Source organism: Coregonus clupeaformis, unplaced genomic scaffold (genome assembly GCF_020615455.1).
Source record: "Coregonus clupeaformis isolate EN_2021a unplaced genomic scaffold, ASM2061545v1 scaf0098, whole genome shotgun sequence".
Taxonomy (NCBI): domain Eukaryota; kingdom Metazoa; phylum Chordata; class Actinopteri; order Salmoniformes; family Salmonidae; genus Coregonus; species Coregonus clupeaformis.
Genome location: NW_025533553.1, coordinates 217,108 through 231,950, shown reverse-complemented (window position 1 = coordinate 231,950; position 14,843 = coordinate 217,108). Strand labels below are relative to the sequence as shown.

Genomic DNA, 14,843 nt, shown 5'->3' with positions numbered 1-14,843 from the left:
AGATACCTTAATAGAAAATGACTCAAGTAAAAGTGAAAGTCACCCAGTAAAATACTACTTGAGTAAAAGTCTAAAATTATTTGGTTTTAAATATACTTAAGTATCAAAAGTAAATGTAATTGCTAAAATATACTTAAGTATCAAAAGTAAAAGTTAAAGTATAAATCATTTCACATTCCCTATATTAAGCAAACTAGACGCAACGATTTTCTTCTTTTTTTAATTTATGGATAGCCAGGGGCACACTCCAACACTCAGACATAATTTACAAATGAAGCATTTGTGTTTAGTGAGTTGCCAGATCACAGGCAGTAGGGATGACCAGGGACGTTCTCTTGATAACTGTGTGAATTGGACCATTTGCTGTCCTGCTAGGCATTCGAAATGTAACGAGTACTTTGGGTTTCAGGAAAAATGTATGGAGTAAAAATTACATTATTTTCTTTAGGAATGTAGTGGAGTAAAACTATAGTTTGTTAACAAGAAATTTGTGGAGTGGTTGAAAAACTAGTTGCCTTCCAACCTGGAATTAAAATGGATTTTTGGAGGGTTTGTATCATTTGATTTACACAATATGCCTTCCACTTTGAAGATGCAAAATATTTTTTTTGGGTGAAACAAACAAGAAATAAGACAAAAAAACAGAAAACTTGTGCGTGCATAACTATTCACCCCCCCTTGGGGTATGTCTTTATAAGCTTGGCACATCTAGCCACTGGGATTTTTGCCCATTCTTCTAGGCAAAACTGCTCCAGCTCCTTCAAGTTGGATGGGTTCCGCTGGTGTACAGCAATCTTTAAGTCATACCACAGATTCTCAATTGGATTGAGGTCTGGGCTTTGACTAGGCCATTCTAAGACATTTAAATGTTTCCCCTTAAACCACTCGAGTGTTGCTTTAGCAGTATGCTTAGGGTCATTGTCCTGCTGGAAGGTGAACCTCCGTCCCAGTCTCAAATCTCTGGAAGACTGAAATAGGTTTCCCTCAAGAATTTCCCTGTATTTAGCGCCATCCATCATTCCTTCAATTCTGAGCAGTTTCTCAGTCCCTGCCGATGAAAAACATCCCCACAGCATGATGCTGCCACCACCATGCTTCACTGTGGGGATGGTGTTCTCGGGGTGATGAGAGGTGTTGGGTTTGCGCCAGACATAGTGTTTTCCTTGATGGCCAAAAAGCTCAATTTTAGTCTCATCTGACCAGAGTACCTTCTTCCATATGTTTGGGGAGTCTCCCACATGCCTTTTGGCGAACACCAAATGTGTTTGCTTATTTTTTTCTTTAAGCAATGGCTTTTTTCTGGTCCTATGGACAGATACTCCAGTCTCCGCTGAGGAGCTCTGTGACACTTAGATTGCACACAGGTAGACTTTAACAAATTATGTGACTTCTGAAGGTAATTGGTTGCAACAGATCTTATTTAGGGGCTTCATAGCAAAGGGGGTGAATACATATGCACGCACCACTTTTTGAAACAAGTAATTTTTTTCCTTTCACTTCACCAATTTGGACTATTTTGTGTGTCCATTACATGAAATCCAAATAAAAATCAATTTAAATTACAGGTTGTAATGCAACAAAATAGGAAAAACACCAGGGAGATGAATACTTTCGCAAGGCACTGTAAATCGGCCAGTCAAGTGTCTCCTGCTGCAGTTTTACCCAAAATAACTCTTGAAACTCTCCACCATCACTCTCTCGGCCATATGCCCCTACATCCATCTCTGCCTCTCCCATATTATATGTCTTGCTAGGTAAAGCAAATCTAGTAGATCCCGGGCAATTCCCGGGTCTCTCTGTCTATACTATTTTATCTGTCTTTGATTTTATTGTCCCGCACATCTCTTCCTTGTTTGGGTGTGTCGTCACTTCCTTGCTTAGCCGTAGATGGCTATTACCAGCTTATTGCCCTCTACTGTCCCGGCGTAATATTGCCACTTTCTCCCTTTTTTAACCGAACGTCTTTTAAGGGAGTATGCGAGCACACTCGTTCGGTTTACCCAGCCGAGTTCGAACCGAAGCATGCTGACGTCTTAATCCTACTTCAGAGTGCAGTGAAGTGGTATGCTCAGGCATCAGGCATCAGTACTAATTGTTAGGCTGAGGCTAGGGCTGGGGCAACACGTGAGGAGGTTGTGCACCTGTGTCCTGGTGCAGCAGCATGATGCCATGCAGTGCTTGTGTTGGTGCTTTTGGACAATATCACAACCTCTGCGGCTACTGCTGCACGCCACAGATTCCTCACAGCTGAGAGGAGTGTAGGGCTAAAAATAACAGCAGGATTTGAAAAAGGTGGAAAATGTGATATTGAGAGTGGAAACAGTGTGGATGTCTCTCTCTCTCTGTGGCCAAATGGCACGCAGGCAGCAGAGTAGAAGAGCCGAGCAGTAGCACGGGTGAAGAAGATTGTTTCAGAATGAGGAGGTTAATTTCCCTTGAGGGGCCTTTGAACAAAAGGATTGTCATCCCCCCTCCAAGCCCACACTATCCCACGTCCCCTCACTCTGGGCCATACCACATCGCTGGGATGAGCAACATTAACTGACATGCTCATTTGTTGGAATCATTGCCTTTTGTCCACCCCTCCCTCCCTCTTTCCCTCCCCGCCGAGAGTGGGCCGGCAAAGGTAGAGAGGGAGGGGAGGAGAGAGCAATAACTGGAGAGCGGGAGAGGGAGTGAGATTGTTGGAGCATTAATTTGATATATCGCCCACTCAGATATTTCACTTTAAAATGTACACCAAACAAAAACCATTGATTTCTAAATTTAACAAACCATATAACTCTATGCACAAGGACTGTTTTGAACAATTTCCACAGAAAATGTAACAAAAACACATTTACAGGAAGAACTGTGCAGATGCAACATTTGGTAACAGAATAAAACTGAGGGAGATTTTACTGTAATTCTGTTACGTAACTTTATCTGCACAGTTTATTTCCAGTAAATGTTTTTAATTGTATTTATTGTGTACATTTTTCTAGTAGTCATTATGCATAGAGTTGTATGGTTTGTTAAACTTTGAAATCAACGTTTTTTGTTTGGCATACATTTTAAAGTGAAAAATCTGAGTCTCAGTGTAATTCCGTTTCCATGGAATTGCCCTTAACAACCGTACTGTGCTGAAGCATACGCATACCTTTGCAGAGGCAAGACAGAGCGGAGGTTAGATCTAATGAGGAGGACTGTATGGGAGCATTGCTTCTGAGATGAGAACAGTCATTGTGTAGACTGGCAGACAGAGTGCGGTGGATCGCCGCTCACACAGCCTTAACATATGGTCCTTTAATCCTCTGAGAGGTTGGCTGAGAACCGACGGCAAGTTAATGTAGACGCCAATCAAAACAAATGACATCCTCCTCAACTAATTGTCATGGCGTCTGGTCTGATGGAGCGAACTGGTTATATGTAGGAGGATCTGGTGGCATTACACACACATGCACAGACACACACACATGTAGCTAATGTCACCATCATCATCAACCCCTGCTGAGTGAACGATGGTGGATTCCACGTCGGAAAATGTGTCAGACACACTAACCGTGTGATCTGTCTCAGATCAATATTCCTGACATGCACACTGTGAATGACTGACACGCACACGGCACTTAGCTGCCCTAAAACACACTCAGACACTCTGCCCCACACAGATCCAGGTCACGCACAGCCCTGCTCCAACCCCCCCAGTGTTAGGGACCAGCATGGAACTGCACACATAAACCCTTGGGCCCACTTCTTATACCAACCCCCTGGGATTCACAGGTTTATCAGCAAAGCTTTCCCTAGGGGCGGCAGGTAGCTTAGTGGTTAAGAGCGTCGCTGGGTCTAATCCCCGAGCCGACTAGGTGAAAAATCTGTCGATGTGCCCTTGAGCAAGGCACTTAACCCTAATTGCTCCTTTAGCGTCTGCTAAATGACTAAAATGTAAATGTAGATCAGCACTGGTATTTAGAAGCTTTATGAGTATGGGCCCTGCCCCTGAAGACCTATTGGTTCCCAAATAAACTTTCTTGGGGTGGGGGGATGAGGACAAGACAGGCAGCTTTATTCTGGTGGTTGCACCTCCAAAACAAACTCAATCACTTCCTCCTGCATTAATTCTATTGTAAAGGTACCCTCCCCGCGGTGTCATCCTCTCTACAGCACCACTTCAATGGCCAGTTCACCTAAACCTCCAGCTCCGGCCAAAGGCACAACTGTTGAAAAGCTTTCTGAAGAGCTCAGAGTAGGAATGCTGATCTAGGATCAGGTCCCCCTATCCATTCATTATAATCTAAAAAGGCACTGACCCTAAATCAGCACTTCATGAATACAGGCCTGGTGTCCGATGTCTTCTGGTTAGCTAGATGACATCTCAAGTCAATTCAACCCACAATCTCAACATATTCAACAGCCATATTCCAGCCAACCTCGGACAGTCCATCCTGTGTGGCTGAGTCCTGAAACACAAAGACATGGATGGAACAGCCAACAGCAGCCCCATTGATTTAGCCTATGTGATGTGATGTGCTCTATAGTGAAAGGAATCAAAAGACCCATTCCAGTATGAGTAGCTAGAAGGAAAACAGCACAGAGAGCAAGGCTTACCTCTTCATACAAGCTTGTACTCCCAGAGAGACGGTTGCTACCTTTCCGACAGAACCTAGTTGCAACCCTTGCCCGTCAATGGGTGCTTATGAAGCGGTGTCCACTGTCCAGCACAAGAGCTCCAGAAAACAGGACATTACTGCTTATCCCAACCACTGCTCAAGCCAACAAGCCATTCACCAACACCAAATGGACAGAGGCTGAAGTCACATGACTGGTCGGTGTGGGGCCCCTCCCCCACCACGGGCCCTTTGAGGAATGGTTTGCGAAGGGAAGAGTGCTGGGAAGGAGGGAGCTGAGGGAACAGAGAGGGGCCGGCCCAAGATTACACATTCCTGAACATCACTACAGTGTCAGACAACACACTTTTACACTCCCCAAAATCAAACGCAGATGTGCTCACTCATTTGTGGAGACCCGGTTGCTCACACAGACTTGCTTGGCATCCCTGATGTAATTAATCATCGTAGTGATGTCATCTGATAAAGTTTCGTTGAGCATTCCCCAGCCTCAACCACTCATTTGGGTAACTCAACGAGCGCAGCTAGAGAAAGAAATCCCAGAAATAGAGAATGCAGTCTCAGAACCACCTGGGTTTCGAAAATGCACCACCTCTAGCTGCCTCTACTTGAACAAGCTAGAGGAGGGACTGAAACCAAATTGTTTCAGCCTCTTTGAATAGCAGGGGTGAAAGGTCCCCCAGAGGGACAATAGCAGTGGATGCCTCACAGAAACAGGATTTTGGGATAGCCTGAGCTGTGAGCTCCCCTCCCCCGAAGCCCTTACTGCAGACAGTATTCCATCTCCTAAAGAACAGGTAAGGTCAAGTCAATTATATGGAACCAAAGACGGAAGCAAATGGGACGAAACCCGAACTTGTCCAATAAGGAAGGCTAATTTTAGTTGCAAATGTTTTCCGTTGCAAAATCTTGTCTTGATGTTCTCTGAAGGGTTGCCCACTGTCTCAGACTTTGAAAACGCCTGGCCTACATAAAGGTGACCTTTTTCAGGACGGTAATTCATTCACTCGAGGTGAACTTAGCAGCAGCATTAAAATAACCCTGAAAGAATCTCTTGACGTGATAAGCCTAACCGCCCTTTTTCTCTACTATTCCTCAAACCGTTTGTCACTGAACCAAATCAAGGCAACAAGACGCAACGACAGTCAAAATAACCGCATTCGAGTTAACCTCAATGCCACCCTTATTTGCTTAGAGACATATTACCACTACGAGAGTTGAAGGGGAGTCTGAGGAGCGAAGTGGCGAAAGAGATTTCTACTTTTCAATTCACATTACATCCTTGCCTTACCTTTCATTGTGACTGGCAACGTGACAGTAGCCACTATCACAGTAGCCACTAGCCAGTAAGAACAAACTATTTAACAATCTGAGAAACTTTTCTTCTAAAACATATTACTGTATAGATTAATGCAACCAAACCATAATACACTCTTGAGTAAAGCAACAATTCACAAGCATGTGCAGACAATTAAATGGTTTATTTTCTCGTCCATCCACATTAAATTAGCTGACAATACACAACTAACTCCTGCTAGCTAGATAGCTAACAACAAGCTTCAGATCAAGTAACATTACCATATCAATAATGAATGTTTACCACTCCCATACGAATATAAAAGTACAGTAACGTTATCATACAGTGTCATTCACATTATAATATAGGCTACACAGCTAGGTAACGTTAGCTAGCTAGCAAGCTAGCTAGCTAAACAAAATAATTTCTGCATCCTCCTCACAACAACGTGCTGGTTGTTCGCTGAATGTTGATGTTTAGCTAACCCATAGCTAGATAGTAGCTCTTAGGCTTACACTAGCATATTAAAGTTACCTTAGAACAAACCAGGCTTCATTTGATCAATATCATGGAAGTCATTATATAAGACAAAAGCAAATTGCGACTGAAAACGTTGATAATTCCAAGGGGAGTTGCTACTTGCCTGGACTTCGGTGGCTCAGAGTAGTCAAGCAAATATAAAAATGTTTAACCTCTGTTGACAATTAAAGTTACGGCAATGATTTCAGACTGTAACAGGCGGTTACTAGAATTTCAGGTTACAAAAAAAATAATCTAAAAAAATCTAAAGAATTTGGAAAAAATGTCTGTAGGCCTAAATTTCAGCTGTTTCAAAAACATTGCTCTGCTAGAAAAAAAAGAATACTGTAAGAGTGTTGGCTCAACGAGACAATTCTGTTTACACTGCCCTGCTTAGATGTGGGCAACTGTCGAGCGAAAGTCATGCGCTACCTCCGGAGATAGCGTTCGAGATGTGACAACTTCGCAAGTTTACATTGCAGTAATATGTGTAGCCGACGGTCGTTTTTACAAAAAGTCTAGTAAGTGTGAAGACCCTCTTAGCCATGTTTGACATTTTTATACAGTGCATTCGGAAAGTATTCAGACCCCTTGACATTTTGTTACGTTACAGCCTTATTCTAAAATGGATCATCAATCATCTACACATAATACACCATAATGACAAAGCAAAAACAGGTTTTTAGACATTTTTGCACCTTTATAAAACATTTAAAACTGAAAAATCACATTTACATAAGTATTCAGACCCTTTACTCAGTACTTTGTTGAAGCACCTTTGGCAGCGATTACAGCCTCAAGTCTTCTTGGGTATGACGCTACAAGCTTGGCACACCTGTATTTGGGGAGTTTCTCCCATTCTTCTCTGCAGATCCTCTCAAGCTCTGTCAGGTTGGATGGGGAGCATCGCTGCACAGCCATTTTCAGGTCTCTCCAGAGACGTTAGATCGGGTTCAAGTCCGGGCTCTGGCTGGGCCACTCAAGGACATTCAGAGACTTGTCCCGAAGCCACTCCTGCATTGTCTTGGCTGTGTGCTTAGGGTCGTTGTCCTGTTGGAAGGTGAACCTTCGCCCCAGTCTGAGGTCCTGAGCGCTCTGGAGCAGGGTTTCGTCAAGGATCTCTCTGTGCTTTGCTCCGTTCATCTTTCCCTCGATCCTGACTAGTCTCCCAGTCCCTGCCGCTGAATGAAATCCCCACAGCATGATGCTGCCACCACCATGCTTCACAGTAGGGATGGTGCCAGGTTTCCTCCAGACATGACGCTTGGCATTCAGGCCAAAGAGTTCAATCTTGGTTTCATCAGACCAGAGAATCTTGTTTCTCATGGTCTGAGAGTCCTTTAGGTGCCTTTTGGCAAATTCCAAGCGGACTGTCATGTGCCTTTTACTGAGGAGTGGCTTCTGTCTGGCCACTCTACCATAAAAGCCTGATTGGTGGAGTGCTGCAGATATGTGTGTCCTTCTCAAAGGTTCTCCCATCTCCACAGAGGAACTCTGGAACTATGTCAAAGTGACCATTGGGTTCTTGGTCACCTCCCTGACCAAGGCCCTTCTTCCCCGATTGCTCAGTTTGGCCAGGCGGCCAAATCTAGGAAGAGTCTTGGTTGTTCCAAACTTCTTCAATTTAAGAATGATGGAGGCCACTGTGTTCTTGGGGACCTTCAATGCTGCAGACATTTTTTGGTACCCTTCCCCAGATCTGTGCTCGACACAATCCTGTCTCGGAGCTCTACGGACAATTCCTTCGACCTCATGGCTTGATTTTTGCTCTGACATGCACTGTCAACTGTGGGACCTTATATTGACAGGTGTGTGCCTTTCCAAATCATGTCCAATCAATTGAATTTACCACAGGTGGACTCCAATCAAGTTGTAGAAACATCAAGGATGATCAATGGAAACAGGATGCACCTGAGCTCAATTTCGAGTCTCATAGCAAAGGGTCTGAATACTTATGTAATTAAGGTATTTCTTTTTTTTTTGTGCTAAAATTTCTAAAACACCGTTTTCACTTTGTCATTATTATTTCCGAAGACACTGTATGTATAGATAGATAGATCTAACTGTACTGCCATATATGAGATTCATTTCAGCGTATATTTTCAAAGAGAATCTTAGCTAGAAAACATGATTTTCAAGATATCAAAAACGATTTGTCTTAAGAATACATCTCAGAACAAGCACACAAAATGTGGTGAATGCACAAGCTTCTGAAGCGAAGATATGATACATCAATATTTTTTGGGATGTATCAACTCATTACTCGAGGAAGTCATCAGAATCATAAAGCCATATGGGAATGCCAACAACAATATGTGAAATAACAGATTTGGTGACAGGCAGCAAGACTTTGCCATTGCCAAAATAAAGAGGGAAAAAAAGAACTATCATTAATAATTTAAGATAAAACATTTTAGTCTTGTATTAGACCTTCATATTAATGAAAAACTGTGGTCATTAGTTTACAGTTGGTTATATTTTAGCTGGTATGTCCAGTCATCACAGGTGTGTTCACTTTTAATTCATTCCAAAGTTCACACATTTAGCACCACTAAAACATAAACCATTTAGAGTCCTTTGATAATGCATCTCAACTACACTGTAGAGTCAGCTACGCAAAAGCTTGCTTGTCTCGTGGTTGGCCTCTGTCAAATTTCATGCCATAATTGATTGAGCCATTTGTCACAGTTCCACTTCCAATGTTGGCGACTCCATAACTGCCTCCTCTCATCACAACGCACAGGCTGAAAGAGGAATGTTTGTGCGTACTCTGCTCTTTCCACCGCATAGTAATTCTTCACAGTTATTAAGACCTTGAGCATGAATACCTGCTCAACTTGTATTTATCCTCCTCCTGCCTTTGTTCTCAAACAAAAGAGCGTGTGGGTTTGTTCACAGCAGGCATCCCTCTCTGTATAAACTTGGTCAGAGAGCTGTTGTGCTGTGCAGGCCCTGCTCTCTCTCTCCCCCCTCCCTCTCTCTCTTCCCTGCTGCAACGTGACTCACCCTGCACACAGTCACTGGCCCCTTCCTGCTTCGAGGTGAAAAAACAGCTTGACTGCTGACTGATCGGCCAGCTGATCGGCACCGACAGGAGCAACTCACTGGGAGTCGGCTGCACACAGACAGACATTGGCTGCCTGCTGCACGGGGCCCTGTCAGAGTGAGTGTGTGTGTGTGTTTGTGTGGCTCGGCAACAAAGCGAGCGGTCCCTCCTCATTCAGAACATATACAAAGACACTTCTCTAGTGAGCATGGGAACATGTATCACTTCAGAGTTAATAATGTTAACAGCCTTTGTGTGTTATGACTGGGGAGGTACGGACCCATCAATAGAGCGTGGCTCTCTTCAGTGTCTGTTAATCAGTCCTGAGGGACCATCCACTCCATTGAAGGCTTAGCTGGAATGTATTACATCCAACCTGTAGCTGCACACATGCTCTGAGGGAGGGAGGTATTTGCAGACTCCGCAAGTGCAAATGTTTCACACTCACATGAAAGTCTTGGACTGGGACTCGATACAAAGTTCAAATAACAACAACATTGGTGTAACAGAAACCTACAGTACCAGTCAAAAGTTTGGACACACCTACTCATTCAAAGGCTTGTCTTTATTTTTTACTATTTTCTACATTGTACAATAATAGTGAAGACATCAAAACTATGAAATAACACAAATGGAATCATGTAGTAACCAAAAAAAAGTGTTAAACAAATCAAAATGGATTTTATATTTGAGATTCTTCAAATAGCCACCCTTTGCCTTGACAGCTTAGCACACTTGGCATTCTCTCAACCAGCTTCACCTGGAATGCTTTTCCAACAGTCTTGAAGGAGTTCCCGCACTTGTTGGCTGCTTTTCCTTCACTCTGCCATCCGACTCATCCCAAACCATCTCAATTGGGTTGAGGTCACAGGGTTTGTGGAGGCCAGGTCATCTGATGCAGCACTCCATCACTCTCCTTCTTGGTCAAACAGCCCTTACACAGCCTGGAGGTGTATTGGGTCATTGTCCTGTTGAAAAACAAATGATAGTCCCACTAAGCCCAAACCAGATGGGATGGCGTATCGCTGCAGAATGCTGTGGTAGCCATGCTGGTTAAGTGTGCCTTGAATTCTAAATAAATCACTGACAGTGTCACCAGCAAAGCACCCCCACACCATAACACCTCCTCCTCCATGCTTTATGGTGGGAACTACACATGCAGAGATCATCCATTCACCCACACCGCGTCTGACAAAGACACCAATTTGGACTCCAGACCAAAAGGACACATTTCCTCCGGTCTAATGTCCATTGCTCGTGTTTCTTGGCCCAAGCAGGTCTCTTCTTATTATTGGTGTCCTTTAGTAGTGGTTTCTTTGCAGCAATTCGACCATGAAGGCCTGATTCACACAGTCCCCTCTGAACAGTTGATGTTGAGATGGGTCTGTGACTTGAACTCTGTGAAGCATTTATTTGGGCTGCAATTTCTGAGGGTGGTAACTAATGAACTTATCCTCTGCAGCAGAGGTAACTCTGGGTCTTCCATTCCTGTGGCGGTCCTCATGAGAGCCAGTTTCATCATATGGGTTTTGCGACTGCAGTTGAAGAAACTTTCAAAGTTTTTGAAATTTTCTGTATTGACTGACCTTCATGTCTTAAAGTAATGATGGATTTCTCTTTGGTTATTTGAGCTGTTCTTGCTATAATATGGACTTGGTCTTTTACCAAATAGGGCCATCTTCTGTATACCCCCCTATCTCGGGCTCCCGAGTGGCGCAGCGGTCTAAGGCACTGCATCTCAGTGCTTGAGGTGTCACTACAGACCCCCTGGTTCGATTCCAGGCTGTATCACAACCGGCCGTGAGTGTGAGTCCCATAGCGCAGCGCACAATTGGCCCAGCGTCGTCCGGGTTTGGCCGGTGTAGGCCGTCATTGTAAATAATAATTTGTTCTTAACTGACTTGCCTAGTTAAATAAAGGTAAAATAAATAAATAAAATATCTTGTCACAACACAACTGATTGGCTCAAATGCATTAAGAAGGTCGGGAAAGTGCAAATCTCTCCAACTTTGCTCTCTTGAAACTACATCTAGCATATTGGCTGATATAGCCCAGTAATACCGATAGCTTAATATAATGTGCCATGTGAGAATCTCTGGTAATTTAACCTAGGCTATTTCTTTGGTTATTTTTGCACATTTTGATATTGCCTATAGGGCAATGTGACCATGGCTGGCAAGTGAGCTACGTCACATACGCCTAAAATAACTTGCGGGACTGCGGTTGGGTTGGGGACCAGTTCTTGCGGTAGCGGGTGGGAGTCGGACAGAAAGCAGGTGTGGTATTAAAAGCTGTGGGTGCGGGTGGGATGAAGAAATCAGTCCCGCACAGACCTCTATCTCGATCCCTCTGTCAGTTTGGCAACCACACAGCTATTCAAGGATTTATGAAACGACAAATGAGTGGTGTCAAGAAAACACACATGTAGTAGGCCTATCGTAGGGCTGGGCGGGATACCGTATTTTACTATATACACACACACACACACCGGTATTGATGCACGGACCGGTTTGGGTTTTTACTTTACCTTCTATAACGGTATTTGAATGTTTGGTTTGTTAAATGTGATACGCTGTGTGTAACGTCCATTTTTATAGTTTACTCTGCTACTTGAGTCATCTCTCTCCGCGCTCTCCCTCTCTCTCTGTGCTCACTCTCTCTCTATACTCCCACTCTCTCCTTTTCACACAGACCTAGCCCCGCCCCCTGTCACTCAAGGAGCACATTTGTTGTTGCTCGACCACCGTTCAATCTGCATGGTCAATGCAGCACATGCAACAATGTTGATGACTACGATGCGGTTTCCACTTTGCTTCTTAATATAAATCCACAAGCGTTCTATAATTACACTATTAGTTTATGTTTCTTACATCTGCAAACAGCTAGTTTGTCTTTTCTTAGCAAGTTGTGGCTATGTCGTGTCAGCCACTAATGCTAATCGCTAGTTAGCTGGCTAGCTAGCTAATAAATATACTGAGTCAGAACAAACGTAGCTTTACACCCTGATACCAGTGATCATGTAGGCCTAAATCTGCATGTTGTTTGTGTAACAGTATCTTCTAAATCAGTGGTACTCATCGCGAGCCCTTAATTTGCGGCTTGTGGTGATTTCCTATTTTCCATTCATAAAAACATAACAATGACACAATTTCAATTCAATGTGTTTAATGCAGGCATGAATCACTTCATTGAATATATCTATTGTTCCCTGGACGGCAGATAGATGGCAGTATAGCACAGCTGTTGAACAGAAAGGCCGAAATAGAATGTTTGGCGAAATAGAACACAACTGCTCAGCTACAGCGACCGACACATATCAGTTTGCTACTAGCTAATTCTGCAGTCTGGTCGACATGGATCGATTTATTGTAAAAAAGAAACGTAAATCTATTGACAATGAAAATGAGGGGGAAGAGCTGGAGAACAATGTGACAGCTATGAACAAACAACCACCGGAGAACCAGGAAAATCAGGAAGATGGCGGCGGGGAAATGCAGATAGCTAAGGTAGCTAACGTAGCTAACGTAGCTAACGTGGCTAAGAGAAGTTGATTCAAGAAGAACACAGAAAGTTCCAAGAGAAATGGACAGACAAGTAATTGTTTGTACTGCATGATGGGACTAGCTCACTTTGTCTTATTTGCCAGAAGGCAGTCAATTCTTTTAAACAAACAAATTTAGAGCGAAATTTCCAGTCACACCATACCCACTTTGACAAAACATATCCGCCACAAAGCAACCTCAGAAACAACAAAATAGCACAACTCAAAGGACAGCTCAAAGGACAACAACAAATGATGGACAGATCTAGCACTGTTGCAGAAAAAACGACAGAGGCAACATATGAGATTGTTTGGATACTCGCGAGAAACAAGAAGGCCTTCACAGACGCGGAGACTGTCAAATAATGTTTTTTGTCCGGAGCCAAAATATTGTATGCTGATTTCACAAACAAGGAAGCTATTTTAAAGCAAATTAAGGGACTGCAACTCAGACTCGACCATAACAAGACGCATAGAAGACATTGGCGAGGACATCGGTAAGCAACTGATTACTGACATATCCGTGGCACTGTGTTTCAGTATTGCGCTTGACGAAATGCACTGATGTGACATTGCCCAATTATGTGTTTGGGTTTGCTTCCCTCAAAATGAGTCGTTCAGAGAGGAACTTTTATGTTTACTGCCCCTTCCGGGACAAACCACGAGGAGAGGATATTCTGAAAGCCCTTGTTACATTTTTTGCTGATAATAATATTGACTGGTCAAATCTGGCATCTGTGTGCACTGAAGGCTCCCCAAACATGCGAGGGAAGGAGAAGGGACTCATAGGCCTGATGAAAAAAAGAGAGGATATTCCCAAATGTGTTACATTTCATTGTATCATTCATCAGGAAGCACTTGTGGCTAAACTCAAAGACTGTGACTTACAGAATGTGATGCAGCAAGTCGTGCGCGTGGTGAACATTATTATTGCGAGGGCACTGAATCACCGGCAATTCCGCGAGTTGCTGGAGGAATACCAGACAGAATACGGCGACTTGATATTTCACAATGAGGTGAGATGGCTGTCTCGTGGCAGAGTTTTGGAAAGATTTCTCTCTCTCCTCCCTCAAATCCGTGAATTTGTTGCAAGCAAGGGGAGAAAGGAGCCAGAGCTGGATGATCCACAGTGGATATTAAAGCTGGCTTTTTTAACTGACATCACCTGCCACCTGAACACGGTGAATCTCCAGCTCCAAGGGAAAGCTAAAACTCTGGGCAAAATGCTGCGTGTGGTCACAGCATTTCAAAATAAAATCACCACACTGTTCATACCTGACAGACAGTTTCCCAAAACTCAGAGCAGTCACCAAATCCAACCCAGACATACTGCAACATTTTAGCTATGATGCATTTGTGCATGTGTTGGAAGAGTTGAAGTTTGAGTTTGAGTCAAGATTCAAGGATATCATGGAGTACAAGGAGTTTTTCAACTTCATTGAGAACCCCTTTCATTTGCCAGTGTCATCTCTGACCCCAGTCATCACAGCCCTCTGTCCTGACCGTGCTGGAATAGAGAATGAGATAGTGGAGCTGCAGGCAAATGACACATTGCAAGGTGAACTAAGATCAGGTGTTACCCATTTCTGGAGCCTTGTGTCAGACACAGAGTATCCACTTCTGAAGCAGGGTGTGCAAAAGGTGACATCATTTTTTGTCAGCACTTATTCATGAGAAGCAACATTTTCTACAAATGAACACTGTGAAACAAAAACAGAGAAACAGACTGACCAATGCACACCTGGATTGCCTCACAAGGATAGCAACAACAGACTATACATTTAGAATGAATTCTGTCAAGGAACAGAAGGGACATTTTCGCTCATCCAACTA

General features: G+C 43.5%; 1 protein-coding gene across 4 annotated transcripts in view; it reads right to left on the bottom strand.

The window, feature by feature from the left end:
• Positions 1–14,843, bottom strand: part of LOC121584603 (zinc finger MIZ domain-containing protein 2) — a 69,663-nt gene that overhangs the window by 36,396 nt on the left and 18,424 nt on the right. The window contains exons 1-2 of one of the 4 annotated variants that reach the window (XM_041900587.2): positions 4,588–4,744; positions 4,290–4,439 (exon numbers count right to left, since the gene is read on the bottom strand). The exons of 2 other annotated variants lie outside the window; for them this stretch is intronic. Coding sequence is in view for 1 of the 2 variants with exons in the window: in XM_041900585.2 (XP_041756519.2) it covers positions 4,588–4,595 (8 nt within the window). In the remaining variant the exon portion in view is untranslated. Of the gene's footprint in view, positions 1–4,289; positions 4,440–4,587; positions 4,745–14,843 lie in introns of those variants that run through there. One more of the 4 variants, XM_041900585.2, reaches the window with a different exon arrangement.